This window comes from Papio anubis, chromosome 13, assembly GCF_008728515.1.
Source record: "Papio anubis isolate 15944 chromosome 13, Panubis1.0, whole genome shotgun sequence".
Classification (NCBI taxonomy): domain Eukaryota; kingdom Metazoa; phylum Chordata; class Mammalia; order Primates; family Cercopithecidae; genus Papio; species Papio anubis.
The window spans coordinates 22,608,322-22,635,496 of NC_044988.1; the positions used below are offsets into that span (position 1 = coordinate 22,608,322).

Consider the following 27,175-nt stretch of genomic DNA (forward strand, 5'->3'; position numbering starts at 1 on the left):
TTCTAAATAATAATCTGGATGCATTAAAAAAAATACCTTAGCCTTTTTTTAGAATGAGAAGCAGAAGCAAAGAGATTAGTATTGAGACAATTATGTAAAAGCACCTTTTAGGGGAGAGATAAGGAAGGCTATTCTTTCAGGGAAAATGCCGTGAGTTTCTGCAATCCCAAGAAATATGCACTTAAGTAGATTTATTTTTGGAATAGTTCACATGTCCAGTGTTCAACTAGAAATTGCAACTGAGTTCAGTAATTCAAACTTGCATTTATTTATTTATTGCTTTTGAGTTACCAATTTACCCCGTTTGTTCTGCAGCTCGGAAATATATAGAACAGTCATATTATTGGCTATCTATTGTTTTAGTAATGAAGGAAAAGGGGCTAAAGACATTACGTGATTTTCCCAAATTCACATGGCTTCTAAATGACAGAGCTAGAATTCCAACACGAATTCTTTGGATTCAAACATTTTCTCAAAATATGATCTCCTATTAGCAGCATGAGCATCACCTGGGAATTAGAGATTCAAATTCTCCCTCCTTCCAGACCTGTTGCATTAGAGATTCCAGGGGTGGGATCCAGTGACCTGTGGCTTAAACCAGCCCCTAAGCCTGGGTGATTCTGATTTGCACTCAAGATTAAGAACTAAGGTGTGGAGCAGGGGTTCTCAGTCATGACTGCAAAGAGAAATCACGTGGATGCTTGTGTCCTGCCAGCCTAAGTGATGGGATTTGTCAGCACTTCCCAGGCAATTGTAATATGCAGCCAGTGTTAACAGACACCGCCCTTCACCATGGTTCTTCTATTAGTGTGACTCACTGTGCTTTTGAATTAATGTCACTGTGTTCCAACAAGTGTCTTTATCTCCAGATCATAACAGTTAATGCCTGCTCGCAGAGTGACCAATTGAATCCAGAGCCAGGAGAAAACAGCATCTCTGAGGAGGAGTACAGCAAGAACTGGTTCACAGTGTCCAAATGCAGTCAGACAAGTATGTAACATCTACACTCTTGGATCCCAAAATACCTGGTGGAGTTTTCTCAGGGTCCAGTCTTTAGACCATTGGCGGTCCCTCCTGTTCTTTCACATGGAGATGAGGGAAAGAGAAGGTAGTTACACTCTGTAAGGAAAATAGCATTTTTCTGCTTTTAATTTTTATGACAGGGACAAATTTCTTTTTGCCTAAAGGACTCCAGAAAAGAAAAATTAAGATTTAGATAGTCTCTTGTATTCAAAGCTGTTGAACCTTACTCAGAGTGTTTTATCCAGACAGTATTCATTTAGTCTGATTTATGGATCAGGGATTGTTTAATTTTATAAATTCTTAAAGTACATGTGACACTGAAATTATCTCTTAAGCTTAATAATGGTGCTTGTAGAGGAGAGAAGATGGATCAACCAGCCAAGAATGAATACTATGGGCTAGGCCTGGACAGTGAAATAAGTCTGGACAGGTAAGATGAGGGCAGATTGTGAACAGAAAAGATAGCAATGATCAGAACTTTGGACTTCTTGCATTAGATAAGAGACCTTTACCAATAAACAGAAAGGACTAAGTGATTAAGGAGTCATAGGTTTTAAAAATATTTAAATTACTAAACTTAAGGTACAAGTAGACATTGTATTGAAATTTATGCTGTCAGACTTTTCTAAAAATCTGCTTGTTCGTATGGTAAATGGTTCTCAACTAAGGGGTAATTTTACACGTTCCCCTCACTTTCCCCACAGGACACTTGGGAATGTCTGGAGATATTTTTGTTTCGTAACTAAAATGGGGGGGAATGCTTTTGCCACCCAGTGAGTAGAGGACAGGGATACTGTTAAACATCTTACAATGAACGGGATAGATAGGTCCTCCTGACAATTATCCAGCCCAAAATGTCATTGCTAAGGTGGAGAAACCCTGATTTTATGTTAAAAATACTCACTTGTCTGTTAAATCACTGAGAATCAAGTGGACTCTAAGCTGACAGAGACATTTAGAAATTAAATTAGTCAGCACCCCCTCAATTTATAGATTAGCTTGAGAGCTTAATTTGCCTTGACTTTAATCATACCGTTTACTAGAGACCATAAGTTTGAATAAATCAAATCCCACACCTAAAGACATGACTCCAGGACCAATTATAAATAGATTCATTTTATTTATAAATGTCATATATTTATATTATATATAAGGTATTTTTTTATAAATAGTGTAATTTATGTTTAGGATATTATATATCATTCTTAAATCATTTAAGTTCTTTCCAATGAATTTCAAACGTAGAGAGATGCAAATGGCAGGAGGTTTCTGGGAAAGAATCTCATTAAGTCAGATGATCAGACAGGGAGGTAAGGCTAGGGAAATAGGTTGATCCGAGTGCCCAGCTAATCTGAGTGAGTATCGAGGCCCACTGTCTTCCTTGAACCACATCCGGAGTTGGGAGCCTTATTTTTTTGAAACGTGTCTGACTTAATAATTAATTGAAAAAGAATTTGAAAAATAACAGTTTGTGGATAGGCAGATGCCCTGTCAGGTAGCATTCTCTCTCTCTCTGTTTTTTTTTTTTTTTTTTAAAGACAGGTTCTGGCTCTATCACCCAAGCTGGAGTATAGTTACGTGATCACAGCTCACTGCAGCCTTGACCTCCTGGGCTCAAGCGATCCTTCCACCTCAGCCGCCCGAGTAGCTGGGACTATAGCGTGTGCCACCATGCTTGGCTAATTTTGTTTATTTTTTGTAGAGATGGGGGTCTCGCTATGTTACCCAGGCGGGTCTCAAACTCCTGTCCTCAAGCAGAGCTCCTGTCTTGGCTTCCTAAAGTGCTAGGATTACAGGCATGTGCCAGTTACTACACTTGGCCTTCAAATAGTATTTTTTACACTTCTTGTATACTTTTTTTTTTTCCCAGCACAAAATCATTAGGGAAAAATACAACCGTTATCTCCTATTTTTAGTCAGGACTCCTAATAAGTATTATTCTCAGAATTAATCCAACCAAGTATTCATTAAATATTTATTATGCATCTACTGTATGTAGTAACTCTGTAGGTACCAGCTACAAAAAGAATAACAGTAATGATCCTCATCATCCTTTTTAATAAAAGGCTAAAAATTAAATCTATTTATTTGATGGTTTTCCTTTTTTTTTTTTTTTTGAGACAGTCTCATTCTGTTGCCCAGGCTAGAGAGCAGTGGTACAATCTTGGCTCACTGCAACCTCTGCCTCCCAGGTTCAAGCGATTCTCTTGCCTCAGCCTCCTGAGTAGCTGGGATTACAGTTATGTGCCACCACACCTGGCTCATTTTTATATTTTTAGTAGAGACAGGGTTTCTCCATGTTGGTCAGGCTGGTCTTGAACTCCTGACCTCAGGTGATCCACCCACCTTGGCTTCCCAAAGTGTTGGGATGACAGGCGTGAGCCACGGCGCCTGGCCTCTATCATTCTTTTGTTGTTGTTGTTTTTAAGTAGCCTACTATGATGTTTGATGCAGTTGCTAAGGAAGGACTCCTAATTAGACTAGGAATGGAATTAAATTTCACATATTTTAAATAAAGCATGTGCAATAGTGTGCAGGGACAAGGTAGATATAAAAATTACTAAAGGTGTTGTCTTATAAGAGGACAGTTTATGGATCATTTAATTCTCGACTTCGATAGAGAAGTGTAAGTTGTTATAAATGCGAAAGTAACTATAGAAGAATAGAAATAGAATATATAGTTTTCAACCTCTTGAGGAAAAAAAGGATAAAGGAAACTTGGTAAAACTTGCTAAAAACAGAAAGAGAAAACTATATCCAAGTTTAAATGAATGTACTGTGTTCAGATTTTTCTATTTGGGAACTGTGATTTGAATGTAACACATTTTCATGTATTTTCTAATCTTTCTCTTCCTCTTTACAAGGTGTAAAACCTTACATACATCAGAAAACGAAAACTAAAGACATTGGGCAATGTGCTGTACAAGTCAGCGATTATCTAAAGCAGTCTCAAGAGGTAAAAAATATTTTAGGAGTTAAAAAAAACATTCGAGCATGCAGTGCTTCTCTTGACTATGCCCAGTTTACCTTTATGTTCCTTAATTGGCTTCTACTTTTTATTGACAGTCTGTTTAATCTTTGTTTTGAAGCTATGCTCAGTTGAATTCCTGTTCTATTTTTTCAATCCCCTACACGTTATTCTTTCTTTGACATTCTTCTTTATGCAATTTACCTGTCCGCTCAGTAATGTATCCTGGGGATGTTTAGCATGAAAGAATTCAGTTTTTGAAACTGTTTTCAAATATATGAAAGTTGTCATGTGGAAGAAAAATAAGCCATTTTCTATCCTCTTTTAAGAGGTAGATCTAGAATCAACATATAGAAGCTACTGGGAGACAGATTTCAGCCCAATCTGAGGAGAAATTTTTAGCAATTGGAGCTTTCCAAGCATGGAATGATTTATTTCTGGAAGTAGTGAGTCCCTCACTAGTGCGATCAGTCAAGCATAGGCTGAACAAACCTCTTCGCAGGCATGATGGAGGGGATTCAAGCCTTGCGGGGTAAAGGACCCTTAGTGTTTCTTCAGTGCTGAGATTCTCTGGTTTTGCAGTCTGTTTTTCTTGCTGTCTAAAAATATGGGCCTTGTTTTGTGCCATCCGCCATGTGGGAAGTGTGAATAATTAGCTTAACCCAAGAAACCTAATTTTAAGTCTTTGTTTGAATATTACCTGTTTGAACTTGAGAACTGTTGGGACATGACTGTATACTAACAACCTTAGATATTCTTGTAGGAATAGGATCTGTGAAAGATTTTCAAAGTAAAATGTCAGAATACTTGAGGATAATTGGAAGCAGGGACCTGTGTTCAAATTCTGGTTCTGCCACTTTCTACGTTTCAAAGCTATGTACATCAGTTAACCTACAAGCTTCATTGGCTGTATCTCTAAAGTGGGACTAATGCCATCCTTATGAGATTATTGCTAACGGACAGCAAAAATAACAACTATGAAAAGGCCTACCTAGAGTAATGCCTGGAGTATACTAGGTCTCGGGAAATAATTGAATTTGAGTAGGAAATCAAATGAGATAAATCCAAGGTAATGTTATTTTAAATAATCATCATGACCTGAGATGAGAATCTTTTCATAAGACATAACAATGTGACGATCCGTGTTGTCTGTCAACTTGTACTTTCATTTTTCTCCATGTCATTAGCTGATTGTGTATGTTCAATCCTCATTAACTGTGTATGTTTAGTCCTGATTTTCTGTGTTTGGTCTGTAAAAAATTTCACATATTACATTTTCTGTTTGATATCTCCTTAAAGGTAATTTCATTCCGTTAAAGTCCATCGACACACTGAATTCTCTGACATTGCCCTAACATTATGCATCTTTCTGGCTTGGGTTTAGTATGTTTTTTAACAGAAGAATATTCAGGTAGATGAAGAAAAAAGAAAGATTCTCCAAGAAGCGTGTTTGGCAGATCATTCCTAGAAACTTGGGGTGGGATTATGTTGAGCACACACGTAATGGCCTTTCCTTCTGCTCAGGATCTCAGCAAAAATGCTTTGTGGAATTCCAGGAGCACCAACCTCAATAGGAACTCCCTGTGAGTATTTCTAAATGTTTATCTTTAAGAGTCTTTGGCTTCTTTTTTTTTTTTTTTTTTAACTTGGTTAGAAACAAAGGTTTAATTTAGTCAGAAAGGGAGAAAAAAGAAGTGTGTGTCAAATGACAATATTGTTCTTTTGTTAGCAGAATGAAAATGATTTCTTCTCCAAGTTTTCCTGTCTCTGGCAACAAGATCTCACCTGAGTGCCTTTTAAGAATATAACGAAACACATACTCCTATAACAAATTAAACGTTTGCCTTTTCAGTGTCAAAACACACATGGAATAACGATTATCATATCTTTTTGGATAGATAAGATTGTGAATTTGCATAAAAGAGTAGAAATAAATCTGTCTTGCTTCAAGAAACAGACTTAGACTGAACACCTGATTACGTTTATTCTTTAATTTTTAAAATAATTATTTTTTCCTTTTAGTTTATAAGGCATATCTTTTTTGTTTTTGGTTGCTCAGTAACATCCTAATCACCAAAGCAATAACTCTGAGAAAGGTTGAGACAGACAGGGAGAGGAAGTTTGGATGGAGGGAGAAAGAATATAGAGAACTCACGTGGTAGTAGACTTGAGTATCTTCCTGGAATTTTATTAGTATATATTTAGGGAAAGGAAAGTTGTAAACCAACCAAGCAAACATTATCCTATTTTATTTGTAGTATTTTCTGGACTTTCCTAGTTGCATCATCAAATTAGCTATTCATACAGGTAGAATTCAAAACCATCTACTCTGTGGCAGTGCCGATTGATACCCAGCAGGTAGAAGGTGACTTGCAGTTTGCAGTCAGCTCTGTTTAGAGATGGTCTTTCTCTAGGCCTCCCGTCATGGACCCTGTGCAAGCCTGCCTCCAGACTTAAAGGACACGTGACTTTCTTCTCCCAAAGGTTCAGTAGTTTGTGCTCATGCAGAGTAGTGGGTTATTGCAGCATGAACTTGAACAATAATCGTAATTGTACTTTCTTTCCTAAGGACCTTAAATACCGAAGATATTATTTGAATGTATTTATTCAGACTCGCCTGTGGCCACTTGTGCATTTGAGCAGGGCAAGTAACAATTTAAAGAGAACTAATTTCAGCCTGTGAACATTTAGGGGCCACGTGGGCTAATGAAACTGATTTGTAGGCTTGTCCAGAGACATTCACAGACTCATTTGTAGGCATCTGCTTTGCCTAGTGCAGGAACCTTTTAGTTTAATTGATCCAGAAGAATACAAACACAGTTACATCTTATATATATTGTGTGATCACAAAGCTAATTAAAAAACAACTGCTTTTCAATTAGCTGAGGGTGTACACAGTAAATGACTTACATACAGATCTGGTGCTCATTTTTCTATAAAAACACTTGCAGCGCTGAAAACTTACTTCTTTATTGATACAATAAGGATTAGATGTAACTAATACTTCTCTTTCAAATATATATACAGTCATGCATCAATTAACAACAGGATACATTCTGAGAAATGTGTCATTAGGTGATGTCATCCTTGTACAAACATCATAGAGTGCATTTACACAAACCTAGATGGTCTAGCCTACTACACACCTAGGCTATATGGTCTGGCTTATTGTTCCTAGGCTACAAACCTGTACAGTATGTTACCGTACTGACTACTGTAAACTATGGTATTTGTGTATCTAAACACAAAAAAGGTACAGTAAAAATACAGTATAAAAGATAGAAAATGGTACACCTGTATAGGACGCTTAGAATGAATGGAGCTTGCAGGACTGGAAGCTTGCTCTGGGTGTCAGAGTGAATGAGTGGTGAAAGAATGTGAAGGCCTCGGACATTACTCTACATGACCGGAGACTTTATGCATACACTTAGGCTACACTAAATTTATACAAGCTTTTTTTCTTTTTTAAATAATCAATTAACCTTAGCTTTACTGTCACTTTATAACTTTAAAAAATTTAAAAATCTTTTTGGCCGGGCGCGGTGGCTCAAGCCTGTAATCCCAGCACTTTGGGAGGCTGAGACGGGCGGATCGCGAGGTCAGGCGATCGAGACCATCCTGGCTAACACGGTGAAACCCCGTCTCTACTAAAAATACAAAAAACTAGCCGGGCGAGGTGGCAGCGCCTGTGGTCCCAGCTACTCGGGAGGCTGAGGCAGGAGAATGGCGGGAACCCGGGGGGCGGAGCTTGCAGTGAGCTGAGACTGCGCCGCTCACTCCAGCCCGGGCGACAGAGCGAGACTCCGTCTCAAAAAAAAAAAAAAAAAAAAAAATCTTTTTGACTCTTTTACAATAACACTTAGCTTAAAACACAAATCCATTGTACAGCTGTACAAAAATATCTTCTTTTTTTATATCCTTATTCTAGAAGCCATTTTCTGTTTTTAAATTATTTATTTATTTAGTTTTACTTCTTAAAGTTTTTAAAAATATGAAGACACAAATACACACATTAGCCTAGACCTACACAGGATTAGGATCATCAATGTCACTGTCTCCTACCTCCTCATCTTGTCCCACTGGAAGGTCTTCAGGGGCAATAACATGCATGGAGCTATCACCTTCTATGATTACAATGCCTTCTTCTGGATACCTCCTGAAGGACCTGCCAGAGGCTGTTTACAGTTAACTTAAAAAAAAACACACAAGTAGAAGGAGTACATGCTAAAAGAATGAAAAAGAGCATAATACAATAAATACATAAACCAGTAACATAGTCATCCATCATGATCATCAAGTATTATGTGCTGTACACAGTTGCATGTACTTATTTTTATATGACTGGCAGCACAGCAGGCTTATTTACACCAGCATAATCACAAACACATAAGTAATGCATTGCACTGTCACTTTACGATGGCTAAGATGTCACTAGGTGTTGGGAATGTTTCAGCTCCATTATAATGTATGGGACCATTGTAATATATGCTGTCTGTCATTGACCAAAACATCATTATGCAGTGCTTGACTGTATATGTATTTTACATGTGTATAAAATATACACTCTGTGTTGTTACTGTTTCACGTGCTGTTTCCTTTTTTTTTCATAACTGTAAGATTTAAGGCAGCATTATCTAAACAACTTCATTGTTTTTTCAAACAGGCTGAAAAGTTCAAATGGAGTTGACAGTAAGTTTTTCTATTTAAACATTTTATTTTTTATTTTTTCATCTTTTTAATGCTGGGGTTCACTGTCCTGCTGATACTTTTGTCATTCTTGAAATTGTGTTTATGATTTTTGTCCACCATGCAATGTAGAAAGTTCAGTAGAAGAGTAGAAATTTGAATATCTTTCTTCAGACAAATTGGGATTGATGTCTGGTTTAAAACTTTTTGAATGACCTGTTTCTGACTGTCATTTCCCCATTTTCTGTGTGAATGAGAGTGTAAGCACTGAGCTCATTTTGCTCACCAACTCTTACTGTCCTTTTGTTTTTTCACACATTACTCATTCAGAGCCATTTATAAGATTGTTATATGGGTGCCTTTTCCTGTAGGGTTTTAGTAAGATCTGGGGCCCCACATGGCTAAATAGAACTAGGTCATGTGAGATAGCTCCCTGGTAAAGCCACTATAGTTACTCTCAAACTTGACTACAATTTACAAACTCCTTTCCATATTCTTGACTCCTTGATGTAAAGGCACCTTCATCTTCTGTATTCTTGTTCCATCACACTTTCTTGGGTTTCCAGTACTCCCCCACCTGCTTTGCACTTGATTCCTTCTCAGCCTACTAACAAATTTAGGTTGTTTTCTATACAAAAGAAACAAATCGTCTTTTTCTTGATTTGCCTAGATTTCAAGCTGCCACTCCAACCCTTCACCTCCAGATTAATTGAAAGAGCAATTAACATTTGATCTTCAGCCCATGGAGTGTGCCCTGTCACTTTCCTGAAACTCCACTACAACTGCTAACTCACTTGACTCTTCTCAGTTCTCGCTGAACTCGTGGCATTTGATATTGACCATTTTTCCTTCATGGCACCCTCTCTTTTCTATGTTTCCTTGAGGCTCTTCTTCTTTGGCTGTTCTACTTCTTTGTTGACTTACTTTTGGTTTTTCTGAGAGCCTCTTGTTCCTTCATGCAAGCTGGAAATCTTAGTCATTTACAATCTCCTTCCCACCCCATTGCTCTTAGCTATTATTAACCTTGCCTTCTAACTCCGTCCCTCCCCAGCCATTCCCCACCCCCACATCTTCAAAGCGATCTGTTTGGTCTAGCCTACTGCTCCTACCTTAAAACCACCATTATTTATTTTCCAAAACAAAAGTGTATACTTTCATTTGCCCTTGAGTTTGTCTTAGCATTCTGATTGGTTTGTCTCCTTTTAAACTTTCTTATGTTTCTATCAGAATTATCTTTATGAATGCTAAATCATCACTCAGGTAGAAGCCTTCAATGACTTCCTGTTACCCAAAGACAGACTGCAAACCCCTGAGTTTTTCCTCAATGTTCTTGAAAGCTGGATCTCAGTTCGAATTTCCAGGCCCATAGGCATGATCTCTTTCATTCACTATTTCTGTCTTGCAGAATATGACTGACCACATAGTAACACCTCCGTGTGGAGGTCTAAAAGGTGTCTCAAACAAAATGTTCCAACACTGTCCTCTCTCATCTCAGGAAATGGCAACTCTGTCCTCCCAGTTCCTGAGGCTAAAGTCTTGCAATACTTGTCCTCCATTTTTTCACATCCCTACATCCCATCTATCAGTAAATCTTTTAAAATATATCAAGACTTTGATCATGTTTTGCTACTTCCACATAACACGGTTTTTAAGCAATCATAATCTCTTCCTTGGATTATAGTATGGCCTCCAAACTATTGCTCTCTAGTAGTCTTTTTCCAGAAACAGCCAGAATAATCCTTTTAAACTGAAAGTTGAACTGAGTCCCTCTTGCTTAAATGGCATTCCTCCTCACTTTGCAAAAGCAAAGTCCAAACAGAGTCTACAACACCCTGTTCTGCTTTCCAGCCACCCCCCAACCTCATTTCTCTCAGTGCATTTCACTGTGGGTACACCCTCCTCCTTAAACATGACAAGCATGGACCTGCCCCAGGACATTTGCACTTGCTGTTACCTATCACTGGAATAGTCTTCATTTATTCATATTGCTGCCCCTCTCTTCCTTCAACTCTGTGCTCAAATTTCACCTTATGAGAGAGGCTTTGCCTAACCATCCTATATAAAACAGGAACTTTCCTATTCCCCATGCTTTCTAACTCTTAAGTTGATGCATAAACACACACACACACACACACACACACAATACTATACTATATGTACTATATATTTATTTTCTATTTCCTTTTACTGGAATGTAACTAGAGACTTTATCTGTTTTAATTACCGCTCTTCCTCTTGAGCATAGACCAGTGCCTGGCACATAGTAGGTACTCAATAAATGTATAATGAGTAAATATGAATATGGTCTCACAACTCCTTAAGTAGTGAAGCCAAGACTGAAACTCAGTTTTATCAGACTCAGATACTCATACACTTTAAGCATTTCACACAGTTTATGAAGGCCCTACCTTCCAGGTGGAATTAATGTGTTCCATAAACCTCTGTATATACCTTGATTACGTATATTACTTTAAGTGTATTGTGATTATAGTTACCTGTCTCTCTGTCCTAATACATTTGCTTTTCTGTAGGGTGGGAACCACATCTTACCCATATCTCTCATGCCTAATATGATCCATAGTGGGAGTGGAATACTTTTTGTTTTTATTGATGACTTCAGAAAGGAGCCGTCTTTTCTGCTGATCTTACTTTTTGCCAACACTCCCCAAAGGAAGTGATTTTCGTTCCTTTCCTTATCCAGCAACAAAACCCCAGAGAGATGTGCAAAACTGGGCTCATTATGCTGCTTACTCTACTAGGTATAAAGCAGTTGCCATCATGAGACCAAAGTTCTCCACTTTAATTTTGATTTTATGAAATAGCAAAACTGTTACAAGGGATTTCTCTAGAGCCTTGTAATCTAGGACTGAAGCAGACAGAAGAGAATGAGTTAAACTTGGAAGAGGTGTTCCCAACACATAGTCCTTGTGTAACCAATCTCTTGGTGCTATATTATCCACCCTCTTCTTTGTTTCCAGTATGTAGCTCTTAATGTGTTTTCAGCATTTTGTTGTTATTTTAGGTCAGTGAAGTAGTCTGTTAATAACTTGGTATTAATACTGTCTTTCTGCGGGTACTGCATCTTGGTAGGGAGCTCGGAGAATCATGCTTCTGGGATGTCGTGAAGTATGATGGGCAGCTGAGTGCCTTCTGCAACCCAGAGGTGTAATTGGTTCAGAGGAAATACATCTTTGAGGCTAATATTACCTGTCTTTCTTCAATTCCCTATATAAATATGTTTGGAGATATTACATTGATGATTGGAAGCTGTCAGGATACCACACGCAATAATGTGGTTAAAAGATATTAGGCAAGCTTTTTCGAATACTGAGAAGCCATTCTGATTAACTGTTCAATAATAACTTTGAAGGCAGTATATTCATAAGCATGTATTTATCTCCAGCCACGTAATTAAAATGCCAATCTTCTCTCTAATTTCAGAGATCTCACCCTCCTTAAAAAGCCCTCAAGAGCCTCACCATCATTATTCAGGTAGGATGCATGTGCACATAGACATGTCAGCTGAGCTAAATGTCTGTGCTTCTGCATTTGTAAACAGAAACATTGACAAATTCCGTGTTACTGACATGGCTTCCAACTTGAAAAGTTATTGTTTGCTTTGATGGGAAGAACATTGCAATGTCTAACTTTGCCATAGACTTGGGAAAACAAGTTTTCAGAATTTAAGAGAATTTGGATTTTTGCAAAATGCTTGCATTCTCAAGTCCCAGATTGCGAAGTCGAAAGATGACCTTGAGATCTAAAAATTCTTTGCAAGCTCAAAGCCAGCCCCAAACCAGAGATCTCAATGTTTTGGACTGGGGAAAAGGCAGACCTGAAAGTAGTTCCTTGAGGGAGGGCTTTGTACCCTCAGTGGGGCCTCAGTGAATATGATCACTGAATGAATGCCAACCCCACGGAGTGAGTTCAACAAAGATGTTATTAAACAAAGATGTCAAGGGTCTTGACTCTCTTAAGCAACATCCCTTCACAGTGCTTCAGTTGTCTTTCTTTCAAAGTGGGAATAATTGTACTTGCCCTTCCTGAGGAACAGTCTGCCAAAGGGCTAGTTGAGAATTAAGAGGAAAACACTTTGAAATGCAAAGCAATATAAAAACCAACTGGACTGGTGCCATTGGGTGGTTTCTTGGGAGTCATTGCTCTCAGCGTTGGACGAGATAATACATGGGTAAGCCTTTTACAAATCTAAAGCTCAATACATGAGTAAGAACTTATTGGTGTGATAATTACTGTTATAATTATATGAGGTTGTTTGTTCAGGGTCTAGTAATAGATTGCCTTATCCTGAATTCTCCTTTGTGGTGAATAGGGTTGCAGTGGATTCCAGACTCCTCAATCCGGGCTCTTACAACTGAGTCTTTCAGCTCAGCAGTAATCTATTATTTTGACTCCAGCCGTCAACTTAAGAAAGTCTCTAGTGAGGAATACTGTAACTCATGTTGACTCTGATCTGTTAGGCTATAGCTCTTAACAGGAAAATGCAGATCACTCGCTTCTAATTAAAATCGGTCTTCAGCTCTCTCTGGAAAAAGAAGATGAACTGTGCAAAGTGAACAATAGGTGTCCCCACAGTCCACTGTGCTTTGGATTTGCTTTGGAAAGGAAAACCAAAGTTCACAGATTAAAATGCCATTTAAAAGAAAGTTCCACGTATGTATGGATTAGTATGTGATTTGGTATTCAGGAGAGTGGAGGTGACAGTCCTACCTCAGACCATGTGACGTAATCTCACATTAAATGCCTCTAAAATTGGGATTTCTTTCCTGTTTAAGGCATAGTTTATTTTTTAGACTGTATTATAGATTATATTTTTGATAATGGCAGAAATAAGAGGTCTTTGAAATTAAATAGCATTATATGAATATATTGATGTGGAGAGGCTTTCTGTAAATTCAGCCCACTGATGCATACTTAAAATAGAAAATCTGTTTTTGTTTGCAGCCATTGAAAGGAATAATTTAATGAGGCTTTCTCAGACCATACCATTTACACCAATCCAACTGTTTGGTGAGTAGCATTTCTACCTTCTTGAGGTTATGCCAGGACAGAGGCATAAAATCTGAGTGAATCAAAGGTCTACATTGCAATTATTTTAGTTGAACATTTCATTTTGTCGATGGTTGTAGTTTAGTGAGATTCATTTCCTAAAATGGAAACTCTTGTTAACTGTCATGGCCAGCATTCGGGGACAAAATCTAATACTATGGGAATAAGACCTATAATGAGCAGCAGTTGGGAAGAAAGCAATAATATTGCACCTGGCATTCACTGACTCAAGACTGGAAGTAAGTAGGGAAGAAAAGAACAAACCAACCATTTATAATAAGCACAGGAGAAAGCGATAAATGTCAATATGGTGAAAGCCAACAGGCATCTGAGGAGAAATGTTTTGTGTATTTTTTTTGTTTATTTTGTTTTGTGTACACTAATTGCTCTTACCTCAGACTGCAAATGTCATTTTAAAAGTCTGGAGTAGTAAAGAAAAACAAGCTCACACTGGCGAAGCCTACCAAAATTTCTCTGTCTGGCAGGATAAGGCATGAGCAAGTTGACAATATAGCAAGGGTCCCCAAAGTGTCCTTGAGCTTGATTCTTCTCACACTGTTCACATGGGCACAGACCAGGTTGACTTCTGATTGTTTGTATTTATTTATTTTTTTTTATTTTTGTATTTTTTTTGAGATGGAGTTTCGCTCTCGTTGCCCAGGCTGGAGTGCAATGGCGGGATCTCGGCTCACTGCAACCTCTGCCTCCTGGGTTCAAGTGATTCTCCTGCCTCAGCCTCCCATGCAGCTGGGATTACAGGCATGCACCACCATGCCCGGCTACTTTTTGTATTTTTAGTAGAGACGGGGTTTCACCATGTTAGTCAGGCTGGTCTCAAACTCCTAACCTCAGGTGATCCACCTGGCCCAGCCTCCTAAAGTGCTGGGATTACAGGCTTGAGCCACCACACCCGGCCTGGCTTCTGACTGTTAATGCAGATGCCTTCCCCTTCCATTTGGCCCCATGGCTGGCTTTGCAAATCAATAGCTCTGCTCTAAAGCCTCTAAGGATTTAGAATTTCAAAGAGATCTTCAGTGGCATTTATCTGGGCACCAAGAATAAATAGTTGAAAGGTTTGAAAAGTTGTTACTGAGCATTACCTAGATGTGTTTATTGGTGAGGAATTAGATGCAAGAGTGAGGGATTGGATTCCTTGGTAAACCAGTACCGTGTTCATAAAAAAAAAAAAAAAAAAAAAATGAGGCAAAGGTGTAAGGGGGAAGTGAAACACCAGCTGAAACTGGACAGAAGTTGTATATAGAGTATGTTGCTCTGTTAAGAAACATTAAACACTGACTTGGTAGCATTTAGGTTCAATAGGAATTTTTCCCTCTTCAGCAGCCTAAAAGTGGAAGCTATGTAGCAGTTAAGTAGTATTTTGTGTCTAAAATCCTTTCAGTGGGATTGAGTTTGTATCTGAGGTTGTAATTCACTTTGGCCATGTTAGCCTACTTAACCTTTACAACAGCCCAATGAAAACAGTATTTTCATTCCCATTTTTCTGATGGGGAAATTGAGGTTTTAAGTAACTTGTCCAAAGGCACAAAGGAAGGAAGGAGAGGCTCTGAGATATGACGCTGGTACTATTTGACTCCAGCTGAGTTAAACCATGCATTTTCAATGGAGTATTATCACCCCTAGAAAAAAATAAGGTTTTTTTTTTTTAAATGATATAAAGCACAGATCTACATAGAGTACACATAAGCAGATATGCAGAATATTTTTAATACAAGTGATTAAATTCAAGCTGAAATGCATCTGAAATCTAAAATGCTCCAAAGTCTGAACTTTTTGAGTGCTAATGTGATGCCACAAGTGGAAAACTCCCACACCTGACCTCCTGTGACAGGTCAGAGTCAAGACACTTTTGAAACTTTGTTTCGTGCACAAGATTATTAAAAATACTGTATACCATTACTATGAGGCTGTATGTATAAAGTGTATATGAAACAAATGAATTTTGTGTTTGGGCTTGGGTCCCATCCCCAAGATATGTCATTATGTATACACACATATTCCAAAAATCTGAAAAAACCTGAAATTTGAAACACTTCTGGTCCTAAGCATTTTGGATAAGGGATATGCAACCTGTATTAATAGGTCATGAGAAGAACAATTAGAAAAGAATGTCTAATTAGGCTCCTTAGGGGGATGATAATGAGCAACACCATCAGGTTAAACCGTCTCTTTAGAGGGATTTATCTTTAACAGAAGCAGCATATCCTTACTACTTTGCTTTTGTCCAGTTATAGTCTGCAGTATGAACAGCTTAATTCTTTTGTATCCTCTGATACTTGTCCCTTCTCCCCTTCCCCACATCTACTAGACAATAAATAACGTGGAAACGTGGCCAGATCCATGTCCTTCTTCTGTTCTGTTCCCTGCTAGTCCCATCTTCCTCTGGTCATTTGGGTAACTGAACTGATTCTGCATTGATATTTAGGATACTATCCATGTCACAGACATGGCAATCTTACTGAATTCCTTGCCTTCACTTCTCTTTGCAGCAGGAGAAGAAATAACTGTTTACAGGTTGGAGGAGAGTTCCCCTTTAAACCTTGATAAAAGCGTGTCCTCTTGGTCTCAGCGTGGGAGAGCTGCAATGATACAGGTGTTGTCCCGAGAAGAGATGGATGGGGGCCTGCGTAAAGCTATGAGAGTCGTCAGCACTTGGTCTGAGGATGACATTCTCAAGCCGGGACAGGTTTTCATTGTCAAGTCCTTTCTTCCTGAGGTTGTGCGGACGTGGCATAAAATCTTCCAGGAGAGTACTGTGCTTCATCTTTGCCTCAGGGTAGGTCTGAAACTCAGAGACCCATAGCCCAGAGGGACAGGTCAAAGAAAAGAGATCTGGTAACATCCTTATCTGAGGCCGTTATCTTCCACCCAAAGGGGAGCCTATTATTTTTTAGAGGTGGTATTGTTTTGTAGGACTTTTGCTTTTGAGACAGGCAGTGGTGGGAGTTGAATAAGGCTAAAAATCACATTTGGATAGCCTGTCCTAATTTCATGATCATAGCTGTACCACAGTAAACCAGTATTTTCATCAGTGCTCCCTATTTTGTAGGAAATTCAACAACAAAGAGCTGCTCAAAAATTGATCTATACCTTCAACCAAGTGAAACCACAAACCATTCCCTACACACCAAGGTAAGAAAATCTTGGCATCTTGGCCCTTTATTTTATGTAGGAATTTCTATCTATCTCTTCTCAGCCCATTACTCATGAGAAATCTTATCCATGGGGAAATTCCCCATGATCTTATTTTTGGATTCTTCCTTCCATAATTTCGGAGACTGGCAAAAGGAGAATTAGAGACCCCAGAGATACCTTGGTGTTGATCATTGGACATAAACATGAGTGGAAAAAAGAGATTCAGAGGCTATAACTAAGATTTCAGTTATGGGAAACAGACAGATCTTGGGTGTTATTATTAATGTCCAGGGGCATTATGGCAGAAAAATTATTCTTATTGTAAGCATGGTCTCTTCCCCCAATATCTTATAAAAGTAGGAATTTTGTAAGAATAAACTCTTGTTACTTTCACTTGAGTGTCTTTATATGCTTGGATTCATTTATTGAGACACAGATCATAATTTGGTGCTGGACTTAGAGTAAAGCTTCATTCTTTGATTTACAAGGAACTTTATAGAGCACAGCAAGAAAAGTTGGGTCTGGTACTCATGAAAGAGTTGGAAAGTTTCCTCAAAGTGAAGGGAGATGGGTAAGCATGGAAAGAAAAATTAACAATATTTGCATCCTATCCCTTCCATAGAAAGGGCAAGGGCATGTGCATTGAGGCTGCATCATACCAGGGTTAGGTAATCTTTCCTGCTGATGACTGCTCAGTAAGGTAAGTCCCACTTTTGCTGTATTGTGGGGATCAATGGCCTCTTTTTCCCTAACAGGTTCCTGGAAGTTTTCTTAATCTACTGCCATTCAGCCAACCAGTGGTTGACCATTGAGAAATATATGACAGGGGAGTTCCGGAAGTACAACAACAACAACGGTGATGAAATCACCCCCACAAGCACCCTGGAGGAGCTGATGTTGGCTTTCTCTCACTGGACCTATGAGTACACTCGGGGAGAGCTGCTGGTTTTAGATTTGCAAGGTGATTGATGATGTAGGATTTGATACAACAAGCATGAGGCAAAGTGTAAAGAGATGTTGCAAGAGCCAGGATGGGTAATATATGGAGTTGCTCTGTTTAGCTTTGAAGGGAGGTGGGCACATTTATTTCGAGACATTGTAAAGTGATAATCATGGAATCTGCTATGTTATTTCCCACTTAGGTAGAGGAAAAAATGTAGGCAGATGATTATCTGTTTAAAATGTAAAGACATCTAAATTTTTGAACAAAATGAGAAATGATTTTTGTAACAAATTTTTCAGTTTTATGATTTCACCTTAGTCTTATGTTAATATTTAGGCATGCATTTATACGCATAGGAACATTTAAATTCTGAGTGTTTTGCATGATTTTGAGCTTATTGCTTTAGCAATTTATAATTTAGCTTGCTCTCTTTGCTGTGTCCCTTGTTATAACTGTTCATGAAAATACACAGACTGAGAGAGGCAACGCAGCACACTCTTATTTAATGGAAGCCTTTGATCAGCACATCTCCCGACTATCAACACCTCACATGTGACTTATAATCCTGCGTTACAAAACAGAGTATCTCCAGTAGGCTTTCCTAGCAGGGACAGAACAAAATATGTATTGAGGTCAAAGTTTAGTCCTTAGGCTCACTGACTGGGGCTTTGGTTTTAAATAAGAGATTTAGTCCAGGAAGTTTCCTAGAAGTTACCTCATTTAATCCTAGAAGCAGCACCTTGAAGTAAATATTATGGGAATTTAGGCCCAGAAACCTTAATGACTTGCCCAGAGTTGCACAGCTACTTAAGGGGGAGCCAGGATGCAGACTTAAGCTATTCTTAAGACATCCCTGTTCTTTTCTTTTCACTGCTCTTTTATTTTCAAGAGTTTCATATGTAGAGGGTATAACCATCTTATGGTTTCTTTGAACAACTTGGGCCTTTTTCTTGTCCTGTCTGACTTTCCCAGCTCTCTGGTTCTGGGATTCTATGCTGAAAGCCGGGTTTGGAGGTTGGAGAGTGTAGAGATAAGCAGACAGTCCTGGGGCATCGTGAGCCATGTCTGCTAAGACTGCAAAGTCACTTTGATTGAAACTTGTGTCACATGCTCAAGGATGTGACACAAATTTTTAAACTACATACAAGTGCATTTTTTAAATGACATATAAGTGCTTCTGTCCTTTCAGATTGATGCTGCTCACAGAGTTCAATTATATTTCTAATTCAATTCAAACCCAATATTTTAGGAAGCAATATAAACAAAGTTAAAATGACCAAGTTGATTCAGCTTTTAAACCAGCAAGTACTTGATCCATATAAACCCAGAGCATTGATGCCCAAGGCATCTATTTTTGTAGCTCAAATTGGAGAGAGGTTGATTGTTTTCATCTGTGTTTGACTGTGCTTTGAGTTTTGGGTGGAGTTGTTTAAAAAGAAAAACAGAAACACAAAACAAAACAACCAAAGAAAAACTTTAAGGAATTAATGATGACTCTTCAGTGTGTTTTGTATTCCACTTGAATAGGTTTTTGTTTAATGATGTTTATGTTTGGGGATTTTTATGTCTCTTAGTAATCCGAAGTAACATTAAACAGAACAAATGCTGTGTTGACAGTCTTGAGGGAAAAAGAGAATTAACTTTATTCTTTTACTGGGCAATTATGTGAATTGCAGAAATAGGCCACTCCAAATAAACGATGTCAAAACATTGACCTTCAAAGAAGGGAGGAGTGGACATCATAGAATGAGTGTGATGAAATTTGAGATACTTATCGGAGAGTTTTGGTCAATTGGTTAGACCTGGATTTATGGAAGAATGTGAATCCTATAATAGTAATTATGAACAGTTACACTACTACTACTAGCTAACATTTACTATGTTTGTGCCAGGCACTTGGCTAAAGGCTTATGTGCATTATTATATTTAATCCAAACCAGGTTGAAAAGGGAAAATAGAATGTAATTTTTAAAATCTCTTAATGGTTTTCGGTTCAGTTTTATATTGTCTTTAGTTTATTTGTATTTCTAGTCTTTGGAGAGATGATGCACCTTGTCTGGGTGGTGTAAGTGGAGATGGAGGCTCACCAGCAGCAGTTAGGAGGAGGGGCTCTGGAGTTGCAATGCCAGAGTCTGACTTCTGGCTCTGCTGTGAATTAGCTGCATAACACGGAGGAGCAACCACTTTGAGTCCCACTTCCCTCATTTGTAAATGGGGAAAATAATATTAGGCACTTAAGCCATAGAGTTGTTAAGGGCAAGAATTGAGACAAGTTCCTGACACACAGCCTTCAGTAAATGTTAGTAATTGTTGCTGTTAGCATTAGTCTCTGTGTGACTCTTTAATATGGAGGTTAATCTGCAGTTGCAGGCAGTCTGCCCTTAGCTGTGTGGTCCTGTTGGTGCTGCAGAGAGACTGCAGCCTCTGCTTCTATAGAAGAAGGCCCTGCTCGGTGTGCTGTGGTTCCCTACCGCTTTGAGAGAGAGAAGGAGTGTAAAACACTCGAGGAGTTTATTTCAGTTTCTTTTCTTCTCCTCTTCGCTTTCTTCCAAGGGAGTACCAATAACTAACCCCAGAAGCTGCCACACCAGGCCAGAAACTGTACTCTAAGGAGAGACTTGACCAATTTCCAATCACTTGTAATTATGCCGAAGTTTTTTGGTCTCTCTCCACTTAAAAAAATCCTACATGTGAGGGCCTGAATCATCATCATTAAAATCCAACATTTAGTTCCCAGCAACAGAAATTGAAAACAATTATATTTCAAATTCCAGTGGTTTATAGCATTTTTTAGCTCACTGTATTTTTCAACATTAATTTGGAGATATTAATATTGTTTTAGAGTTATTAATTTTCTATTCAACAAAGCGGTTTCCAGAATGGCAGCACTGGCATCCACGTCGTCATCATCATAAATTCTGCTACTACAAAAAAGGTAGCTCCTTTCCACCAATGTACAAGTTCATTGATGTACTCAAAGGTGGTTGGGATCAGAATGTTAATCTCTGAGTTCCTCATAAAGGCATGCCGCATATTACCTGACATGAGCATTTACTCTCTTGAAGTCAGATTGGTACTTGGGGCTGCTCTTTTTTCTTTTCTTTTCATTTCTTTTCTTTTTCCTTCTCTTTTCTTTTTTCTCTTCTCTTCTCTTCTCTTCCCTTCTTTTCCCTTACCTTCTTTTCTTTTCTTTTTTCTTTCTTTTCTTTTCTTTTTTTTTTTTTTTGCGGGGGGACAAGGTCTCCCTGCGTAGCCAAGGCTGGCTGGAGTGTAGTCGGACAATCATGGCTCACTACAGCCTCAGCCTTCCTGGGCTCAAACAATACTCCACCTCAGCTTCGCGAGTAGCTGGGACCACAGGCTTGTGCTGCCACACCTGGCCAATTTTTGTATGTGTAGTGATGGGGTTTCACTATGTTGGCCAGGCCAGTCTCAAACTCCTGGGCTCAAGAGATCTGCCTGCCTCTGCCTCCCCAAGTGCTGGGATTACAGGTGTGAGCCACCGTGCCTGGCCTATTCTCTATTGGTCTATTCTCTATTTTCACACATTGAAAGGTCCTTCTGCCATTTGTGTGCCCGAAACTATGTATATATTAATCTTTGGACTGTCAGATTGGGTTTAGGGGTATAAAGGTTTGTGGATACTCTTTACCCTCATTCTTATAAGGAGTTCTGTTCCTCTGGGAACATAGTACTTTAGGGAAATGAGATAATCAATCAGAAACGTGATTTTACTAGTGGTAAGGAAATAAAATTTCACTTCACAAGAAGTTCTTGATAGGAGAAAAATAATACAAGTAACAGTGAACATTTTTTCAGCTTCCTAGGGGCAGACACTTTGCTAAACAGTTTGTGTCCAGTAGTTCATTTAATCCTCTCAGTAACCCTGTAAGATAAGGCCCATTATTATTCACAATTTCAGATGACAAAACTGAGGTTCAGAGAGATTAAGGGAGCTATCCAGGTCACCCAATTTCAAGCTCTAGGTTATTTTTCTAAGGAAGTCAGTTTCATACGGTAAAAGTCTATAAGGATTAAATTTTCTTACGAAAGGTTTAGTGTATTGTAAAACATACAGACAATAGCAAAAATCTTTTTAAAACATACTGGCTAGAAAACATGAGTTTTCTCAACAAGTAGAAATACACTAAAATTTACAAATTTTATATAATGTTAAAATAATCTTCCCACAAGATTAGTTGCTTTCAAGCAAAGAGAAGCAGGGCTGATTAGAGAATGATCTCAGAAATCACTGGATTGTGCCCAAATCTTACTGGCTGGCTTGGAACATTTCCACCAGTGGAAATCAGCCTCCTCACCACTAGTATTTTATAAGATATTCACTTTAGGTGCTGATTCCTGTTTTGATAAATTTTAACTTTACATTGCACCTATGTTACCTTTTTAGGCTTTAGTCATCTTTTTTTCAAAGGTAAATTTTATTGAAGACATATATACATTTAGAAAATTCACATAGCGTAAGCATAGATCTCAAAGAATTTTCACAACTGAATACACAGTTGTAATCATCACCGAGATCAATAATTTAGCGGTTTCTATTCTACTGTTTATGAGTAGAATAAAAGTATAAGTATGTGACCAGGCGTGGTGGCTCAGGCTTGTAATCCCAGCACTTTGGAAGGTCAAGGTGGGCAGATCATCTAAGGTCGGGAGATCAAGACCAGTTTGACCAACATGGAGAAGCCCTGTCTCTACTAAAAATACAAAATTAGCTGGGCATGGTGGCACATGCCTGTAGTCCAGCTACTCAGGAGGCTGAGGCAGGAGAATTGCTTGAACCTCGGAGGCGGAGGTTGTGGTGAGCCGAGATCGTGCCACTGCACTCCAGCCTGGGCAACAAGAGCGAAACTCCATTTCAAAAAAAAAAAAAAAAAAAAAATTGTAAGTGTGTGTCTCTTTGATGGAGCAGAGATTGTACCTGCAAAACCACGCAGCACCATGCACCTTGCTGAGCACTGATGGAATCCATCCAAGGAGACCATAGACCAGTGTTAGGAACACAAACTTTGGCTCAGCGTTAATCCTGTTATGACCATGTATGGACTGTGCAACCTCTGACAGATGACATAATTGGTTTGGACATCGGTGTACTCATTGATGTAAATGAGGATAAAATGTAAAATGAGGCTATGAGGATAACACTTTTCTTCTATAATTGCTGAGAATTAGAGAAAATAAAATTAGAATATCTGATATATGCAAGTGGTAAATGAATGACAGATGCCACTATCAGTAACTGTGAACACACCACTAAAACAATCATTTACGGCCTAGAAGTTTATTATAACAGAGGGTTTGTGGGAAACAGCGCATTAACTAAAATTTTCAAACATTTCTGAACAATTTTTATAGTGCATTTAATTTACATGATTTTTTTGAGAATTAAAATATTTAATTTTTTTATATTTAGTTTTTATATATCTTTATATGTTTAGGGGGTACAAGTACAGATTTTTTTTACATGCTTTTTTTTTTTTCTTTGAGGTGGAGTTAAGCTCTGCTGCCCAGGCTTGAGTGCAGTGGCGTGATCTCAACTCACTGCAACCTCTGCCTCTCTGGTTCAAATGATTCTTCTGCCTCAGCCTCCCAAGTAGCTGAGATTACAGGCAAGCGCCACCAAACCTGGCTAATTTTTGTACTTTTAGTAGAGATGGGTTTTCACCATGTTGGCCAGGCTGGTCTCGAACTCTTAATCTCAGGTCATCTGCCTGCCTCCACCTCCCAAAGAGCTGGGATTACAGGTGTGAGCCACCGTGCCCAGCCAAATTTCTTACATGCCAGTATTGCTTAGTGGTGAAGTATGGGCTCATGATGTTTGATTTACTACAGAGTGACTGTGAGTTTTAAATTAAGAAATTAGAATTTAATTATTATTTTCTTGAATTTCTAAGAAAATGAAATCTCCATTTGCTAAATGAATTTTGTTTCTTCTTTTGAGGTGTTGGAGAAAATTTGACAGATCCATCTGTTATAAAACCTGAAGTCAAACAGTAAGTCATGTGTTATCATTTAGAAAATTGCATTTAACACATAGTAAATGGTTTTAAAAATAATTTACAAACATATATGTTCCCTGCCTAGATTCTAGAAAGGTTTTTAGGTAGCTTATGTATATAGACCAAAAACAATATGATTATTAAAAAGCATAGGTTAGGAAATGGGGGTAAAAAGAAAATACAGAAATATGTAAAATGATGTTAAATCTGCAGTTAGATTTGTACACATAAATGGAAATTATAAGGACTAATGCAAATTCGACTGGGTTTCCAATGTGTAAGTTTAGCTTCTGCGGGTTTGATATGAGAACAATGTCATAGCCGAAGCACAGTTTCCTTTGTTGTCTTCACAATGGAGTCATTGCATCTTATCATGGGCAGCATCTTCCATCATGTGCTTATAAAATGAAAGCTGAGGGCATAAAGTGTGCTATTTAGTAACAGCAAATCTTATGAGAGGACAAAACAATGGAGTTTAAATATGAACCATCAGATAATCTGACTTAATTAAGATCTGAATTTTAAATTCTATAGAGAGATGACTCAACCTGTCCCTTGAATTCTCATGGAATTTTATCCCAGAAGCAGGCTTTTGGGAAGACTTGGCAGTAAAGGATCTCAGGTTGTATTCTTGTATTAAAGGTGGGGTAGAAAGAAGTGATGGTGAGGGTTAAACACTGATCAATATGGCAGGCAACAATGGTTCTCAAATAAGAGTTTACATCACAATCACCAGGAGAGCCTGTGAAAACACAGATTGCTGGGCCCCACTCCCAGAGTTTCTGCTTCAGTAGGTTTGGGGTAGGGCCAAATAATCTGCATTTCTTACAAGTTCCCAGGGAATTATGATGCTGCTGGTCCAGAGACCACTCTTGAGAACTGCCAGCATACATTTTTACTTCTTAGTTGTCATAGTTGTGTACACTTGGCCCCTGGGTAGTAGTTATATGTATATAACTACGTAAGTAGGCAATCAATAAAATCTGAAATTTTTACTTTCCCTCTCCAAGAACTCATAAATATTCACTGCTTTAGTGCTCTGTTATTTTACTGAGTGATTTAATCTAAATATGTAGGCTTCTATGCAAAGAGGCCCATCTAAAAGTGTATTAGATATTTAATTGGACTAGGTGAACTAGAGAAAATAAAGGTGATCCGTATTGAACATACACATCTAATTCCTATGATATTTATTTGACTGTGGCATCCATGTTACCACGCTTATGTACATAAAGACTTTATTATTTTTCACTTAAGCTCTGCTAAAGTGTTTTAGCTAAGAATATTATTTCTTCAGTAGCCCTGTATGCCTAAGGGTTAGTAGTAGGAATCTTATACTAAAAGTACTTTATAATTTTGCAGTGGAAATTTTTTGCATATATAATGAACCAAGTTTATGTATACCCCATCTATCATTTATTAAATTTTGACCTTGGCATATGTCACTTAATATGACCTGAATATTCTATCATTTAGAATTCTAAGATTATATTATCCCCCTTGACAGGTAGGTATTTAATTGCATGCTATAGGCCAGTGGGCCTCAATTTCTATTAAAGTCACCTGGGGAACTTAAAAAAAATTGCCAAGGATTGGCATCAAATTAGAATCTCTGAAGATAGGGCTCTGATATCTGTATTTTTTTTAAGTTCCTCATGTGATTCCACGGGCAATCAGGGTTGAGAAACTGTCTTCTGGCAACTTTATTTTTTTATGACTTAAGGATAGTAACTCTGGAAACTGATAGGACGGCTTCGTTGTGGCCTGCCTGGTTTTGTGGGGTGACCCAATTTTGGATGCAGTTGGCCTTCGTGGTCAAGATAACAAGAACTACTATTTTCTCATGCTCATGAGGAATTATGTCCGATTAGTTCCATGGGGCTCACATTTCGAATGCCTTACGTGTCTGAAGCACTTGCTACACGAAGCACGGGACATGGACCAACAAGGTCAGCATCATCGCGAAGAGGGTTAGACATGCAGTATCTCAGGACCCTGCCCAGACATACTGAATCAAAATCTGAATTTCCACAAGATCCTCAGGTGATCCGGTGTGAATTAAAGTTTGGGAAGCACTGATTTAAGCAAGTGCTTTCACAGGTTATTTGTTTTAACCTTTGCAACAACAATGAAAGGAAGCATTTTCAATCCCAGTTCACAAATGAGAAAACTTAGGCTCAGTGAAGATGGTAACTTTCCTATGAGGAGAAGGGGTCAATGAAAGGACAACCCTCTACCAAAAGAGAAGATATTCTTGTGGTGGAAATTCTCATATCGTTTCAAGTGCTTATTGTCTCTTAACTTTCCCTAACCTTCTGCCTTGGTTATTGGTCATTTGGGATTACAGTTTTTTAGCTTGCTGCTTTGATAGTTTTGGGCATTTGACAAGTATGAAATGATGATGAGATGTTCTTTAGTAAATCTATGTATAGATGGCACTAATTAGCGTTTCCTCGCATGTGGAACCAAGCTACCACCTGCTTTTCCTGTGTTGTGAAAAATCTGGAAAACAGCTACTTGTATTTTTTTAAAAACCTGGTTATCTAAGACTGCAAGGCTCTAGGCGTGCTGTAGCGGGTAGATGCAAATGAATTTCCCTACGACTCCCCTTCATTCTCCCCTGCACTGGGAGTGGTCGAACTCCTGCTATATGCATTTTGTAGTAATTTTGATTCTTTTGTCTTAACTTTCCCAGAGCTCATAGAGGGAAATCATGTAACTTACAGCTTTTATCTGAGATTTAGTGTTGCATCTCTAAGTTGGGGATTTTTGTGTGTTACTGGGAGAAAGAAATGGCAGGTATTGAAAGCAAATGAATGAAATATTCTAACAGGGTCATGTTGGAGAGACTATGAAAAGGCATTCTTCAATGTAAACGACTAAAATAACACTGTTTCACTTTATTGGCATCGTAGAATCTCGGTCTAAATGCTGAGTGCTTTGACTTTTTTGCCACCTTCAGTTTCACCTTATTGAAGTGGTACCTTACCAGATGGACAGAGAGAGAGAGGAATAGTTAACAAGAGGCAGCTTATGCAGCCAGGTAAATACCACCAGAGCTGTGCTCTGTAAGAGCGATTGAGTGGCCAGGAAAGTTAATCCTGGGTGTCTGTTCACTTGGTCTTCCCGAGAGATTTCCTCCACCTACTCGCCTCAGAGCAAAGAGGCGATCTGAGATCAAATTGACATCAGCCCTCATTCTGAGCTTGGCACATCTTCAGAGCAGCTACTGTTATTCTGCCAAAAGGAAGTGGAAATTGAGATAAATGTTTCAATCCTTGGATGGAAAAAAGTCCATTTTTACACCACGTCCCTTTT

At 38.5% G+C, this 27,175-nt stretch overlaps 1 protein-coding gene across 8 annotated transcripts in view; it reads left to right on the top strand.

Annotated features, from left to right (window-relative positions):
* The window catches only part of TRPM6 (transient receptor potential cation channel subfamily M member 6), a 181,154-nt gene that overhangs the window by 148,509 nt on the left and 5,470 nt on the right, over nucleotides 1-27,175 (top strand). For all 8 annotated transcript variants that reach the window (XM_031654138.1, XM_003911815.5, XM_021927549.2 and 5 more), the window contains 10 exons: nucleotides 870-990; nucleotides 3,888-3,979; nucleotides 5,516-5,574; nucleotides 8,655-8,680; nucleotides 12,119-12,169; nucleotides 13,640-13,705; nucleotides 16,252-16,538; nucleotides 16,812-16,894; nucleotides 17,653-17,858; nucleotides 23,800-23,851. In XM_031654138.1, the coding sequence (XP_031509998.1) occupies nucleotides 870-990; nucleotides 3,888-3,979; nucleotides 5,516-5,574; nucleotides 8,655-8,680; nucleotides 12,119-12,169; nucleotides 13,640-13,705; nucleotides 16,252-16,538; nucleotides 16,812-16,894; nucleotides 17,653-17,858; nucleotides 23,800-23,851 (1,043 nt within the window). The remainder of the gene's footprint in view (nucleotides 1-869; nucleotides 991-3,887; nucleotides 3,980-5,515; nucleotides 5,575-8,654; nucleotides 8,681-12,118; nucleotides 12,170-13,639; nucleotides 13,706-16,251; nucleotides 16,539-16,811; nucleotides 16,895-17,652; nucleotides 17,859-23,799; nucleotides 23,852-27,175) is intronic.